Source organism: Balaenoptera ricei, chromosome 7 (genome assembly GCF_028023285.1).
Source record: "Balaenoptera ricei isolate mBalRic1 chromosome 7, mBalRic1.hap2, whole genome shotgun sequence".
NCBI classification, from domain to species: domain Eukaryota; kingdom Metazoa; phylum Chordata; class Mammalia; order Artiodactyla; family Balaenopteridae; genus Balaenoptera; species Balaenoptera ricei.
Genome location: NC_082645.1, coordinates 108,405,261 through 108,418,101, shown reverse-complemented (window position 1 = coordinate 108,418,101; position 12,841 = coordinate 108,405,261). Strand labels below are relative to the sequence as shown.

At 36.6% G+C, this 12,841-nt stretch overlaps 1 protein-coding gene across 13 annotated transcripts in view; it reads left to right on the top strand.

Moving 5' to 3' along the window:
- Nucleotides 1–12,841, top strand: part of DOCK10 (dedicator of cytokinesis 10) — a 288,822-nt gene that overhangs the window by 233,703 nt on the left and 42,278 nt on the right. For 11 of the 13 annotated variants that reach the window (XR_009504315.1, XR_009504316.1, XM_059928831.1 and 8 more), the window contains 11 exons: nucleotides 1,865–1,948; nucleotides 4,169–4,265; nucleotides 5,894–5,938; nucleotides 7,726–7,901; nucleotides 8,028–8,144; nucleotides 9,610–9,721; nucleotides 10,434–10,555; nucleotides 10,644–10,758; nucleotides 10,846–10,912; nucleotides 11,136–11,183; nucleotides 11,750–11,851. Coding sequence is in view for 11 of the 13 variants with exons in the window: in XM_059928831.1 (XP_059784814.1) it covers nucleotides 1,865–1,948; nucleotides 4,169–4,265; nucleotides 5,894–5,938; nucleotides 7,726–7,901; nucleotides 8,028–8,144; nucleotides 9,610–9,721; nucleotides 10,434–10,555; nucleotides 10,644–10,758; nucleotides 10,846–10,912; nucleotides 11,136–11,183; nucleotides 11,750–11,851 (1,085 nt within the window). In the remaining 2 variants the exon portion in view is untranslated. The remainder of the gene's footprint in view (nucleotides 1–1,864; nucleotides 1,949–4,168; nucleotides 4,266–5,893; nucleotides 5,939–7,725; nucleotides 7,902–8,027; nucleotides 8,145–9,609; nucleotides 9,722–10,433; nucleotides 10,556–10,643; nucleotides 10,759–10,845; nucleotides 10,913–11,135; nucleotides 11,184–11,749; nucleotides 11,852–12,841) is intronic. The other 2 variants (XM_059928830.1, XM_059928826.1) reach the window with 1 other exon arrangement.

The following is a 12,841-nucleotide window of genomic DNA, read 5'->3' as shown; positions in this document are numbered from 1 at the left end:
GTCTTCTCCTCACTTTCCCCATTCATGGGTGATGGAGTTAGGCCTCCTTCAAAAGCTCACAGATTGGCTACAGTAGTCCCTGGGAGGTGGCAATTGCCACTACCCTTGTTCAATGACAGGACTCACCAACCCCTTCTCTATCTAATCAAAGGGCCCTGTGTCTTCACCAAAGGGCTTCTTTTCTCTTGCTGTTTCTTGAGAAGTTTCTAGAACCCACAGTTATACTGGATGGTCTTCCTCTCTCTGCAAGGTGAGACACAAGCTTCTTCCCAGCAGGAAAGAGAAAGCAGAGGTCTTCTGGGGAGGGAGCTCCATATTGGGGATAGTCCAAGGGTCACCAGTTGGGACTTCCTTCTGCATCCTGGGAGGATTTGACACACTAGCTGGGAGCCTGCATAGTGCAGAGGACACGAAAGCCCTCTTTTCCTCCCATCCTCCCCTTATAGGTGCTCTACATCTTCTGTGCTTATGATTATGCTCTGGTGTCTACCTTTCCTCACTGTTCTTTTGGGAGGTGGGAGGACATGGGAGCCATTTACTTTTTTCTAAGGGGAGAGTTATTGAAGGAACTTAAATCCATATTGAAAATGAAAATATAAATGAAGCAGTATGTTAACACAATAATGAATAGGTAATGAAAAACAAAAACTCAGAAGAAAACAAAGAAAAATGGAAAAGGAAACAAAACAAACATATAAATGACCAAACAACTGGAAAAATGTTATTAGAGAAAAAAGCTCATGTTTACACACGGGCGTATTTCAGTGCGAGACTTTCCACTTGGTAGACTACCTATAACAAGATTTTATGTTCAGTCCTTTTTGAGAAAAGAGATTTGTTTGTAAAATTGAGGAGAGATCAAGAGATGCAAAACCAGTACAATGGACCATACAGGGCTCTTTGGACGAGAAAGAAGGCTTCTATGCTGAGTGATGTAGCAGCTGAGAAATTTTCCCATGTAGTACGCATGCTCACACACATGTGGCTGGGTAGAATGCAACCCCCACACACGCAGTGATGACCCCATATGCCAATCTGCTATAGTGCCTCCCCAAGATACTGCATCAGTAAATATGGTCCATGCCCACTTCACACTTTTCCAGTGCAGTAATTGGCCACTGTAGCTTGGTTACTGGTGACATGGCCATGGGTCTTTGGGAGAGAGAGCAGGTGCTGTACCAAGTTGGAACGCTTGCCTGACTCCTCCAAACCTACCTACTGTTTAAGGCTCTCGTTTTTACAGTTAAGAGAGATTGACAACATAATAAAGAGACAGTGAGCAGCTCACTGATAGAAATCCCAGGATCTCTTACCTTCACTCTTCAAATTCAAGCTGCCTTGGCTGAAAAGAAAAGCTATTCTGTTGAAGGAGGCCAGTGAGATTTTATTATTTATTTATTTATTTTTTTTGGCCAGTGAGATTTTAAAAGGTTTTCCTGACATGTCTCTGCCCTGTTCCTACCCAATGTTGCACAGCAAGGTTCTTCACCTGAGGAATTATGGAATCGAATTACTAAAAAACAATAATAATAAAATGTAACTAAGTGGTTTTAAAAAATAGACAAGTAAAAGCTAAAACTTTCTATATTAAAAGGAAAGACCTCATTGCAAAGCTCCAAGAGATGTTTTAGAAAATTGATAAATATGGGTTTGTAACTTTCTGGTGTGTGTACTGTATCTAGTATTTTAATTAGTTGCCATATGTGGATGAACGCTTAAACATATTGCAGAGATTTTTAAGACATTTATTATATAGCACATTTAGTTAAATGTTATTTTACTTCAATATATTTAATCACCTTTTCTAACATCTTTAATGATCCTTAAATTAAAAACGTCTGAATTTAGAATTTTACTTTTTTAGCGCTGCTTTACGTTTATGGACCGGGGTTTTGTGTTTAAGACGGTTAACAGTTACGTCAGCATGTTCTCCTCTGGTGATCCCAAGGTAAGAACCACGTACCGGAGTGCTTGCTTTCTAAACTGTTGCATTTTAAATAAATAAACTGGTCTCTGTGTATATCTGTCTAAAACAATAACCTATCCATTATCCATATCAAAAAATAATTTCTATACCAATGAGAGGCAGCCTTTTAAAACGGTTCATGTGCTAAGTAAGTCTACCCAGTCCTTCCTTCACAGGGGACAAAAAAGGAGTGTGGAATGAAAGTGTTTACATTTCACTTTTATTTCCTGTGGGCGGTGAAAGGAGTGATTCTTTCCACCTGCAATTCTTCTGCCTCAAGTTTACTCAGAACTGTCTTGGTTTTAGCACTGAAAATCCCACTTCCCTGGAAACCTTCTGTCTTGGGCAAAATGGGACAGTTGATCACCCTACCTAAATAGGGGCTATGTTTTGGGAGATAGGGAACAGTACTGTCTAGAGAGCAGCGGTTCTCAAAGTGTGGTTCCTAGACCAGTGATCTCGGAACAGAGCTACCACAGGGGGAGCCCAGAAATCTGGATTGCAACAAGACTTTCAGGTGATTCCTCTGCACTCTCAAGTTTGAGAACCACTGAGCTACGTAGTATGGCATATGCTAGAGGGAAATAAGACTGGAAGTGGGCCAGACTGTGAAAGTTTTATCAGTTAAGGTTCTTTGTCTCGCAGCAACAGAAGCTTACTCCAATTTGAGCAAAAGGGAATTTTTTGGAAGGATATTGGGGTAAACAGCATTGATGAAAGAGCTCGAGAACTAAGCTTGGAAAAGAACAGTGACCAAGGCACTTCCAGGGCACAAGAGTAATCACAAAGGATGAACCAGTGGCCAGGGTCTGCTGCTGTCTAAATAATCAAATGGGACCATTTTCTCCTTCTTAATACTCGGCTTAAGATTTACATTCCAGAGAGGAAGCATGTGACCAACCTGCTGTGGGTCACATGCCTGCCTCTTAGGGAGGGAAGACAGGGCACCTGAATTAATAGTTCCCCATTAACCTTTACCCATTGGGAGGAAGATAAGTCCCCATTGGGAAATTATCTAGGTATTGGGAAAGAGTAACGAATATAGAAAAGCCAAAAATAAATAATGATCTTCTTGGAACCTTTCATGTTATGCTTAGGAGACTGAACATTATTTTTTGGCAGTGGAGATATACTTTAGGCTAGGAGAGTTACATGGTTATATGTCATTTGATTTTGAGAATCCAATTCTCTCCGTAAATATTTTTTGGGAGAATATCCTTCATTAGTGCTCCAATTATGCATGATATTTGCAGAATATCATTTTAGGTATAATTCCAGTGAACTTAAACTACATATTTTATCAAAAACCAAACAGAATATACTCAGTGAAGAATGACTACCATGTAATTTAATTATGCTTCGTTTCACTTGGATGTGCAAAGGATTAAGTCAGATACTACCCTTGTTTAAGATGGCAGTATTTTAAATTATTGACTAAAGTTGCCACAAAATATGATTCTAAAATATCTGAGCAAATGGAATATATTTTATTTTGTTAGCTGGTATTAGTGAATACAGTGAACACAATCTGAGTCTTAAAAATTGATTACTTAGTTTGCATGACAATGCAAATAGAATGGTTATGAACATGCTGATTGTTCCTATTTATGTGATTGTATTAAGTTGTCTTAGACCATGTCTGCACTTCGTTTATCTCTGTCCTACTCAAAACATTATTGAAATGACAGACCTGTTTGCTAGGGCAGGGAAGAGGTGGAATTAGATAACGTACTCCAAAAATAAATGGCAGATGGAGAGAGATTCACTGTAATTTTAGATTATCTGCACCATTGTCTTCCTTAGCACTGGATCTTAGGAGTTGATTGAAGTGATATGTTCTTTGAGCTGAATGTAGTTGAAGACCTCTGTACATGTGGTGAGGACCTATTTTTCCCAGAATAAACATGTTAAATACATGCCAAAAGAAGCAAAAAATAGGGCTGAGTAAGATTGTATCTCATAGAAGCTCAACGTAGGTTGCAGATGGGATCATTTCCTGAACAGGCCTTGTCCAATCTCCAAAAACAGGGGGCCTGACTACATTTACCACTTCAGAGGGGACAAAATCCTTTAAATTTAACAATGACCCAGTGGTCACACAAAAGTAACTCCACCTCCTTTTTAGATATAAGATTCAAGTGCAGATTTTCCATTAATTTTCTTAGTGTGTGAATAATAGTCATTTCTTTGCCTCTTTTTCAGACCTTATGCCAATATAAATTTGATTTCCTTCAAGAAGTATGTCAGCATGAACACTTTATTCCTTTGTGTCTCCCCATAAGATCAGCAAACATTCCAGGTAATAATTCCCAGAATTTTTGTCTGTTCCTACAATGGGAACAAATATATTTTTTTGTTTGTTTTGCCTTTGTTTGTTGTTGTTTTCCTGTTTCTTCAGTGTTGGTTTTGTCTGAAGTTGTCACATGGGATTAGAGCCAGATAATCAGGTTAAAATGCAGAAGTTGGTGGCATGTGGTAAAGAATACAGCTCTGTATTTCTCAATTTTTGTCTATGTTTCCTTTTTCATTAACGAGAAGGCCAAGAAAACCATAAAATTGATGCTTGTAAATCAAAGAATTTTAACCTAGACCCATACTGTCTTTCACCATACTGGCTCCAAAAGACAACTTTCCTTTGATTTTGAGAGACATAAAATTACAGGGAGGAAAAGTTATACTTTGTGAGTATAAATTCATTTAAGATTATCAATGTGTGTACATTAAAATGCAATTCCTCAAAATGAGTTTTATACAAAGAAAACTGGTAGGTTGAAAGGGAGAAAAGAAGGCAGGCAAATGGGCAACATTGTAAATACTCAGTACCTCTGAGGCAGAGATGGGTGCACAGGTAAAAATGGGGCTTCACATTTTGTTTACTATACTTACTATAGTATAAATGGTCTATAGACAATATTTTCATTTATTACTTTTGTCAAAATATGTATATACACACATATCAGCATGATCATGGTAGAGAATAAGCATCACCCATCTAGACATCAGAAACTAATCAAACATCAAGCTACAAAGAAAATACTTAAATGATTTATGACTTTAAAATACTTTACTTCTACTTTGCAAGGTGTACGTATATCAAATCATGTGGTGCACTTGAAACTAATATAATGTTATATGTCAATTATACCCCAATAAAATAAATAAATTGATTAATTAAATACTTCTAAGCATGAGTAAATTACAAGGCACAGTTTTGATATTCATGGAAAGCAGAAACTAAGATGGTAAAGAGCCTCTTCATATGTATTATAGCTCACACTAATATTTTGGAAGGAAAGAGAAAGTAACGTACATTATCAAGCCTATAAAAGTTTTGTCATGTCAATCTTAAATATAAGCTGTATACATTATTCCATTCTTTTTCCAATTTATGAAACACATTTATCTAAATGCCTTCATAGAATAAAGGGTGGAAAAGTTATTTTGGACTAACATTTTTCACTTTTTGTTTTGTTTTATGTTTATGAACTAGTGCCAAGATATTACTGCATTAGGCGGCTGGTTACAGCACTCAAGAGGATCAAACCTGTTTTTGTCATTTGGATTCTGGTTGTTTACTACTTATCAGTGGCTCAGAAAAAGGCCTGACAGTCTCTGTGTAGATATGATATTATCAACAGTGAACATAAAAATATGTTTTGTAGCAAGCAGATTTCTGATAGAACAAAAAGGTGTCCAAAAAGAAAGCTAAGAATTAGAATAATTCTGTTCATGGCATTCATTTTTAAGGAAAGAAGTAAACAACCTAAGGTACTTGTCTTGAAAAACAAAGCTTTATTGAAGGGACTCACTCATATTTTAGGACAGTGTATTTTAATTTTTCAGTATAAATTACACATAGTTAATGAATATAGTGTGTATCTGAGTATGTATATATCTGAACTTTTTGTTTATTTATATTAAATCCAGATCCTTTGACACCTTCAGAATCAATACAAGAGTTACATGCATCAGGTAAATAATATTTTATATTACACTATCTCAGCATTAATAACCACATCATAATTTGATAATATTGATGAGTATAGATACTTCAAATTTCCAGTTTCCAGATGCTAATAAATAGCCATATGTTTAATATCATCTAATCAAAATAGTCAAAAAGTTGATTGAGCTTTTCTCTTGTCACAGATAATTAAATGCTTCCCCAACTTGAATTCTTTCATACTTTATTCTCCAGAGTTGGAATTTTTTTAATTTCCCAAAGCATCTGAAATTTTCTTAGAGTGCATCATTAATAAAATTCCCAATTGTATGTAATAACACACTTGCTCAATGAAACTATCTGATATTTCTATCAATAAACCACACCCTAGTTCAAACCATTCTCTCAGGATTTGAGATTGTTAGAATCATATAAGTTTATTTTTACCCCAGACGAGTTTATAACTTCAAATAGTCCCGGTAATTTTTTTTCTAGCCATAGATTGGGAATCGGAAAGCTTTGTTCTCTTTCTGGCCCCTCACTATTACTCAGTATTTCATGGAAAGATTTATTTAACCTAAGCCCTTTGATCTTAGTTTCCTGAACTTCCACATTTCCCGTAATTTTGTCCCCAGCAGCATTTTTTAAAAATCGGTGTGTTTACTTTGCTCCTGGTCAGTTATGGCCTGGAGTATTCTAATAGTTCATTATTCCTAACGGGTAGTTCTGAGGAGTAACGGAGATAACGCTTGTGAAGTGCTTAGCCGAGTGTTGGCACACAATACCTGTTTTATAGGCTGGACGCTAGTCCTGTTATTAACAGTAACGTTTAGAAAGCACATTGGACCATTCTCAATAAATGCACTATTACTTGAGATTTTAACATTCTTTCCTCTATAGTTCAGACTCAAAATGGTGCAGCCCTCTTTGGTTTTCCTCTCTCTTTGCTCTTTTACGTCCTGCAGCCCACTTGTCCTGGTGATTTTACTGCTACTACTTGGGTCCTGCTACCCCAGGTCCAGATGCCTTCCCACCATCCCCCCTTCCCTGTTCCTACAGCCTCCTGGATGGTAGCCCTCACCCCACATCTCCCTACAGTCTAATTCCCATTTATAGCCTATCATATTAATGGATCAATAAAGCATAGGTCTGATTCGGCCACTGATCTCAAAGCTGTCAGTCACTTAACATTTCCTATAGAATTACGTGCAAATGGTTCAGGGACCTAAACACCAGCTTAGGAATTTGTACTTGATTTTGTCCATCATCCAGTCCCAGTATATCTCTTAAGTCTTAATTCTCCCCACTCCTCTTTTGGCTGCTGTGCTTACCGGTCTCCTCCATACCTGTGCTCCTCACATAACTGTGCTTTCAGAAGTCTGTGCCACTGAAACCCTATCCCTTCTCCCAACCTCCTCTCCTCCCCGTACTGCCTCCAACTGCCCCCCCCCAGCCCCCGGACTCTTTGCATCTTCAACCTTGAGCACCCTCAAAGGTCCATCTCAACATATTCCCTCCGGTCACATCTCTTGATTCCTCCAGGCAGAAAATAAGCTTTTCTCCTTTCAACTCCAGTACTACTGTAGACATGCCACTTTTATGGAATTTGACATTTGACATTGAGTACTATTTGGATTAGTATAAACAGAATACTTGCTGAATGCCCCTCTTCACATTTTTCATCTCTGTAGCAAGACTGTATTACTGAATCCCTCCTAGTAGTGAGAGGGGTTGAGAGTTGTTTGCTAAACCACTCTCGATTATCAAGTGATCAGTTGATTTTCAATAACATGATCTCTTTACCTTCCTCACAAAGATATGCCTGAATATTCAGTCACAAATGAGTTTTGCCGCAAACACTTCTTAATCGGAATTCTGCTCCGAGAAGTTGGCTTTGCTCTGCAAGAAGACCAAGATATCAGGCACTTGGCTTTAGCTGTCCTAAAAAATCTAATGGCTAAGCATTCATTTGATGATCGATACAGAGAACCAGTAAGTGGTCTTCCTCTCTCCCTTCCCTAAACACCATTTAATGGTTCACTGCATTAAATGCACATCAAACCTACAAGTCTATTGATTTTTACGTGAATGATTTCTTTTGACTACTTTTTCACCTAGAAGAAGCAGGCCCAGATAGCAAGTTTATACATGCCCCTCTATGGCATGCTTCTGGACAATATGCCAAGGATTTACCTGAAGGACCTGTATCCTTTTACCGTCAATACATCAAATCAGGTAAGTCTGCAGAATATTCCAAGTGTCTATCTTAATAAAAAATTTGCCTTTTTATATTTTTGCCATAGATAACTATTTTCCCCCAACTGTGAGCAAACGAAGGATTAAACAACACTTCTTGCTAGGTGTTTTGAGACGTTTACATAGTGTCATTTGTTCCAGATTGGTCACTGACGCCTTCCACTTGGCCATCTTTTCAGCATTTTGTTTTCATTGTCCTCTGTTCTCTGCATCACCTTCCAATTCTCTCCAGTTTGTACCAGGTTCCTCTGTTGCATTCATGGCCCCATCCTCAGTGTACACCTTTCCCCACCACCTTTCTGCATCGGGTTTAGGCCCATCTGGTGTCAGTAGAGCCACGTGCCTTATTTGTAGTCACAGCCCAGGAGTGGCCTGTTTTGTCACCCCTGCTCCACTGAGCCAGCCTAGTGACTTCACGACAACCCTCTTGAGATCCTTTGACTGTGTTCAGCTCCCAGATGAGTTGACGCACTGCTGAATCCAGTACTAGGCAAGATATTACCATCTAGAAGTTAGGAGCTATGTCTTTGGAATTATTTTTTTTTTAGGCCTTGTTCAAATCTCAATAGAATCAGTTACTATCTATGTGACCTTAGATAAGTTATCCAACTTCTTTAAGCCTCTATTTCCTCATTTATAAAATGGAAGAGAATACCTGTATCACAAGGTTCTTAGGAGGATTAAATTGTGGAATAAAGAACATTCATCATAGATACTGGCCTATAATACGTACCTAAAATCTAGTTTTTAATAATAGTAATATACATAAGATAATCCATGATAATAATGGTATATAATCTATAATATAATCAATGAATTTATGATATCACTTATAGGTAGAATCTAAAAAATACAACAAACTAGTGAATATGACAAAAAAAAGAAGCAGACTCACAGCTATATAGAACAAACTAGTGATTACCAGTGGGGAGAGGGAAGGGGGGTGAGGGGCAATAGGGGTAGAGGATTAAGAGGTAAAAACTATTATGTATAAAATAAGCTATAAGAATATATTATACAACATGGGGAATATAGCCAATATTTTATAATAACTGTAAATAGAGTATAACCTTTACAAATTGTGAATCCCTGTATTGTACATCTGTAACTTATATAATATTGTACATCAACTATACCTCAATTAAAATTTTTTTTAAATCAGTGAATTTATCAATAACCATTCCAGCCATTTAGTCTATATCTAAAAGATAGTTTCTACTACATTGTTAAAAACTTTTTAAATCACGTAAGAAATTAAACTGTGACTAAGAGTACGGTTTAACTATATTAATTTTCATTGCTTAGTTTGGCAGAAGATTTTGCTGAAATATAAAAGATCAAATCACGTATCATCTAATTGAAAGTGTAACGAAGAAGGCATATGTGGGTTTACAATGCTGAAATATGATGATTCCCACTAATTTCTTCTGTGCTTTGAATACAGGGGTCTAGAGATGACCTCAGCACCAATGGAGGATTCCACACCCAGTCAGCTATGAAACATGCAAACTCTGTGGACACATCATTTTCTAAAGATGTTTTAAATTCCATAGCAGGTACTTCAAACCTTCCAGACAGTTGTGTTTAACTCTCATCCGTGTTTACATTGTATATCACTGTGCGTTTTACCCACTCCATAATTCATTACACATAATCTATGTGACAAAGTATACTGCATTTATATAGCTGAAGAGTCTTGTTACATGTTTCTTTGCATGCCATCCAGCAACTTCCTCTTCTACTTAGTGTTCATTTTTACTTGATCAAGGAGCAGTCTTCTCCGATGTTATCAAATTGTTTCATTCTGGAGACAATCCTGAAGGTTTCATTGCATATGGCCTTTTAAAATATAATAGCCCTTCAACTTCAAAGATTATTTTTAAGAACTATTTTGGAAATGTCATCTTAATTTCTTAAAAACTGTCAAAAATTGAAAGCTTCTTCCCCAAAAGCATCATTAGGAACTTTTATTAGCATTTTAAAACAGAAACGTTCTTTAAAAAGCTTTTTAAGAAATCAAAGGAAAAAGCTTTATTTCCAGTTAAAATGGTCTAAATTTTCCTAAATCCTTAATGCTGGCATGGCTGTTATAATAATATTTTAAAAGTTACATATCTTTCATGCCAATCCCAGACTCTATTATGTCAACTTTTCACAATACTGCTGCCACCTGAGTGATCAACATCTTTTTGGTTCATCATTTTAGCTTTTTGTGTTGTGTGCCCGTACATCTCATTACTGTCTGTGTGCTGTGGCTTGTGTTTACAGCATTTTCATCAATAGCTATTTCTACAGTAAACCATGCTGATTCCAGAGCTTCGTTAGCAAGTCTTGACTCCAACCCAAGTACCAATGAGAAGAGCAGTGAGAAGACTGACAACTGTGAAAAGGTACGGCTTCTCTCCCAAACTTACCAAGCATATTACCAGTCAGCAATCTCCTACTCTTACTCAATCCTAATTGGTTCTTCATTCCTAGATCCCAAGACCCTTGTCTTTGATAGGCTCAACTCTTCGATTTGACAAGTTAGATCAAGCAGAAACCAGGAGTCTTCTTATGTGCTTTCTTCACATTATGAAAACAATTTCAGAGGGTAAAGAGAGTTCTTTAAATTTAAATTTTTAAGGAAAAAAAAATTTGAATTTCAAAGAGTCCCATGCTACTCCGTGTTTCCTTTCAGAGACTCTGATTGCCTACTGGCAAAGAGCACCCAGTCCAGAGGTCTCCGACTTCTTCAGCATCTTGGAGTAAGTTTTAGAGTTGATTACATAACGCTTTTTTCTAGAATCTTCAAAATACTTTAGTATACCATTTTTCATTCTAGGTACCATATGGTGAATGATCTATCAGTAATAATGCATAAACTATTTAAAAAAAACTTAATATTTTTCTTTTAATATACTTGGATGAACACTTTGTATAAATAAAAAGGCATGAATAATTAGAATGTGACTTTTTTTTCCTTTCTAGTGTTTGTCTTCAAAATTTCAGATATCTAGGAAAACGTAACATAATAAGGTAATAATTTTAAATTCCAAAAGGTTAGTCTGATATTCTGAAAAAAATTATGACATATTATTAATGGATCAGGTTAGACTTAGAAATATATGTTAGAAATCTTAAAATGCAAATAAGGATTTTAAGGCTGACCTCACATGAGACATAGAAGTTTGATGGTTACCCTATAGCCGTAGTAGATCTAGGAACAGTTAAAGCTGTCCAGGGAAAAAGCACAAAACACATTTCTGAAAGGAAACCACATTTCATGTACCTTCTCAACTAATTTATCCATCTTTATATGAATATAACTTGAAAGATACCTATTTAAGAAAATACTTCCAATAAACTAAAAAAAAACAATCTGGAAAACTGTGCTGTCATCCTTTTCTCATGAGAGACAGCAGTACCCCTGGCATCTTCCCTAAACCCGCAATTTCCCATTTCCAGAAGAAAATGTGATTTTATTTTTCATAGCATGTGGAATATTTCATTGTTCAGTAATCACTTTGTCAGTTGCCGTTTTTTTAATTCATATATCAATTACAAACACTGAGCTAGGATTAAAACTTCAGTTTTCCTTGCAGAAAAATTGCTGCTGCGTTTAAATTCGTGCAGTCCACCCAAAACAATGGAACTCTCAAAGGATCTAATCCATCCTGCCAGACTTCTGGCCTCTTGCCACAATGGTACTGTCACATTTGCTTGATATTTAAAATTATATTGTGAGTGTACATGGATGTGTGTGTGTATACGTACATATATATATATATATATATATGCTGTGAATACACACATATGCACACACACGTGCATGTGTGTGTGTGTGTGACTGTGTATATATATCTCTCAAACCAAAAACAGATCTAAAGTAACTCTGTATGTTTCTCTGAAGAAACTTTGTCGGTACGTCCCTCTCTGCCCCACTAGCTTGTGAAAACCTAAGAAGCAAAGATTATGCCTTATTTATGTGCACCTAGTGTACAATGCCTTTTATAGGGTCAATGAGTATCTTAATTTAATTGAACCTGAAAAGACATAATTCCAATAAATGCCTATTGTAATGTTTGCTAATCTAGTGACAAAGTAAAATGTGAGGTCATATCTCCCCTTTCCTCTTAGTAATTGTAATAATTTATCAGTATTCTTAGAGCTTAATGTGTTTTTTAAAGGGTCAAAGGCAATAGGAAGCATAGCTGGCCCTGTAAGCTCATTTTAGATTTTTTTAGTCATTAGGATAGTATATAAAGCCTAGGGTCACCCTTCCTTAACCTACCCTACAGGAAACATTTGCCCTAAAATCCTACCTTAAAGCTCCTCTGGGTCTAGTAAATCAGAATTCTTTGCTAAAATTTTCTCCAGTTTGATTTATTCTCCCCAGGAGTATCATAATAATGTATAATATGAAAATGGCTATATTTTGGAAAGAGCTTTAGAAAGAAATATGAATGTAGTATATAGCTAATAAACCATAAAATAAATTTTGCTTGTTTATCCATGGGGACCCCTTGAAATGGTCCCCTTTTGAGAAAATAAATGGCAGTTGAGTAGAGGACTATAAACAATTACTTTAATGACAGTCGTAACCCACCTGAGGTCACTGCAGTTTTGGAGATGTCTGGTGGGTTAGATTTTAGGCTCCTCCCTAAACCATCTGGACAGGTCCTGGTCATTTTCAC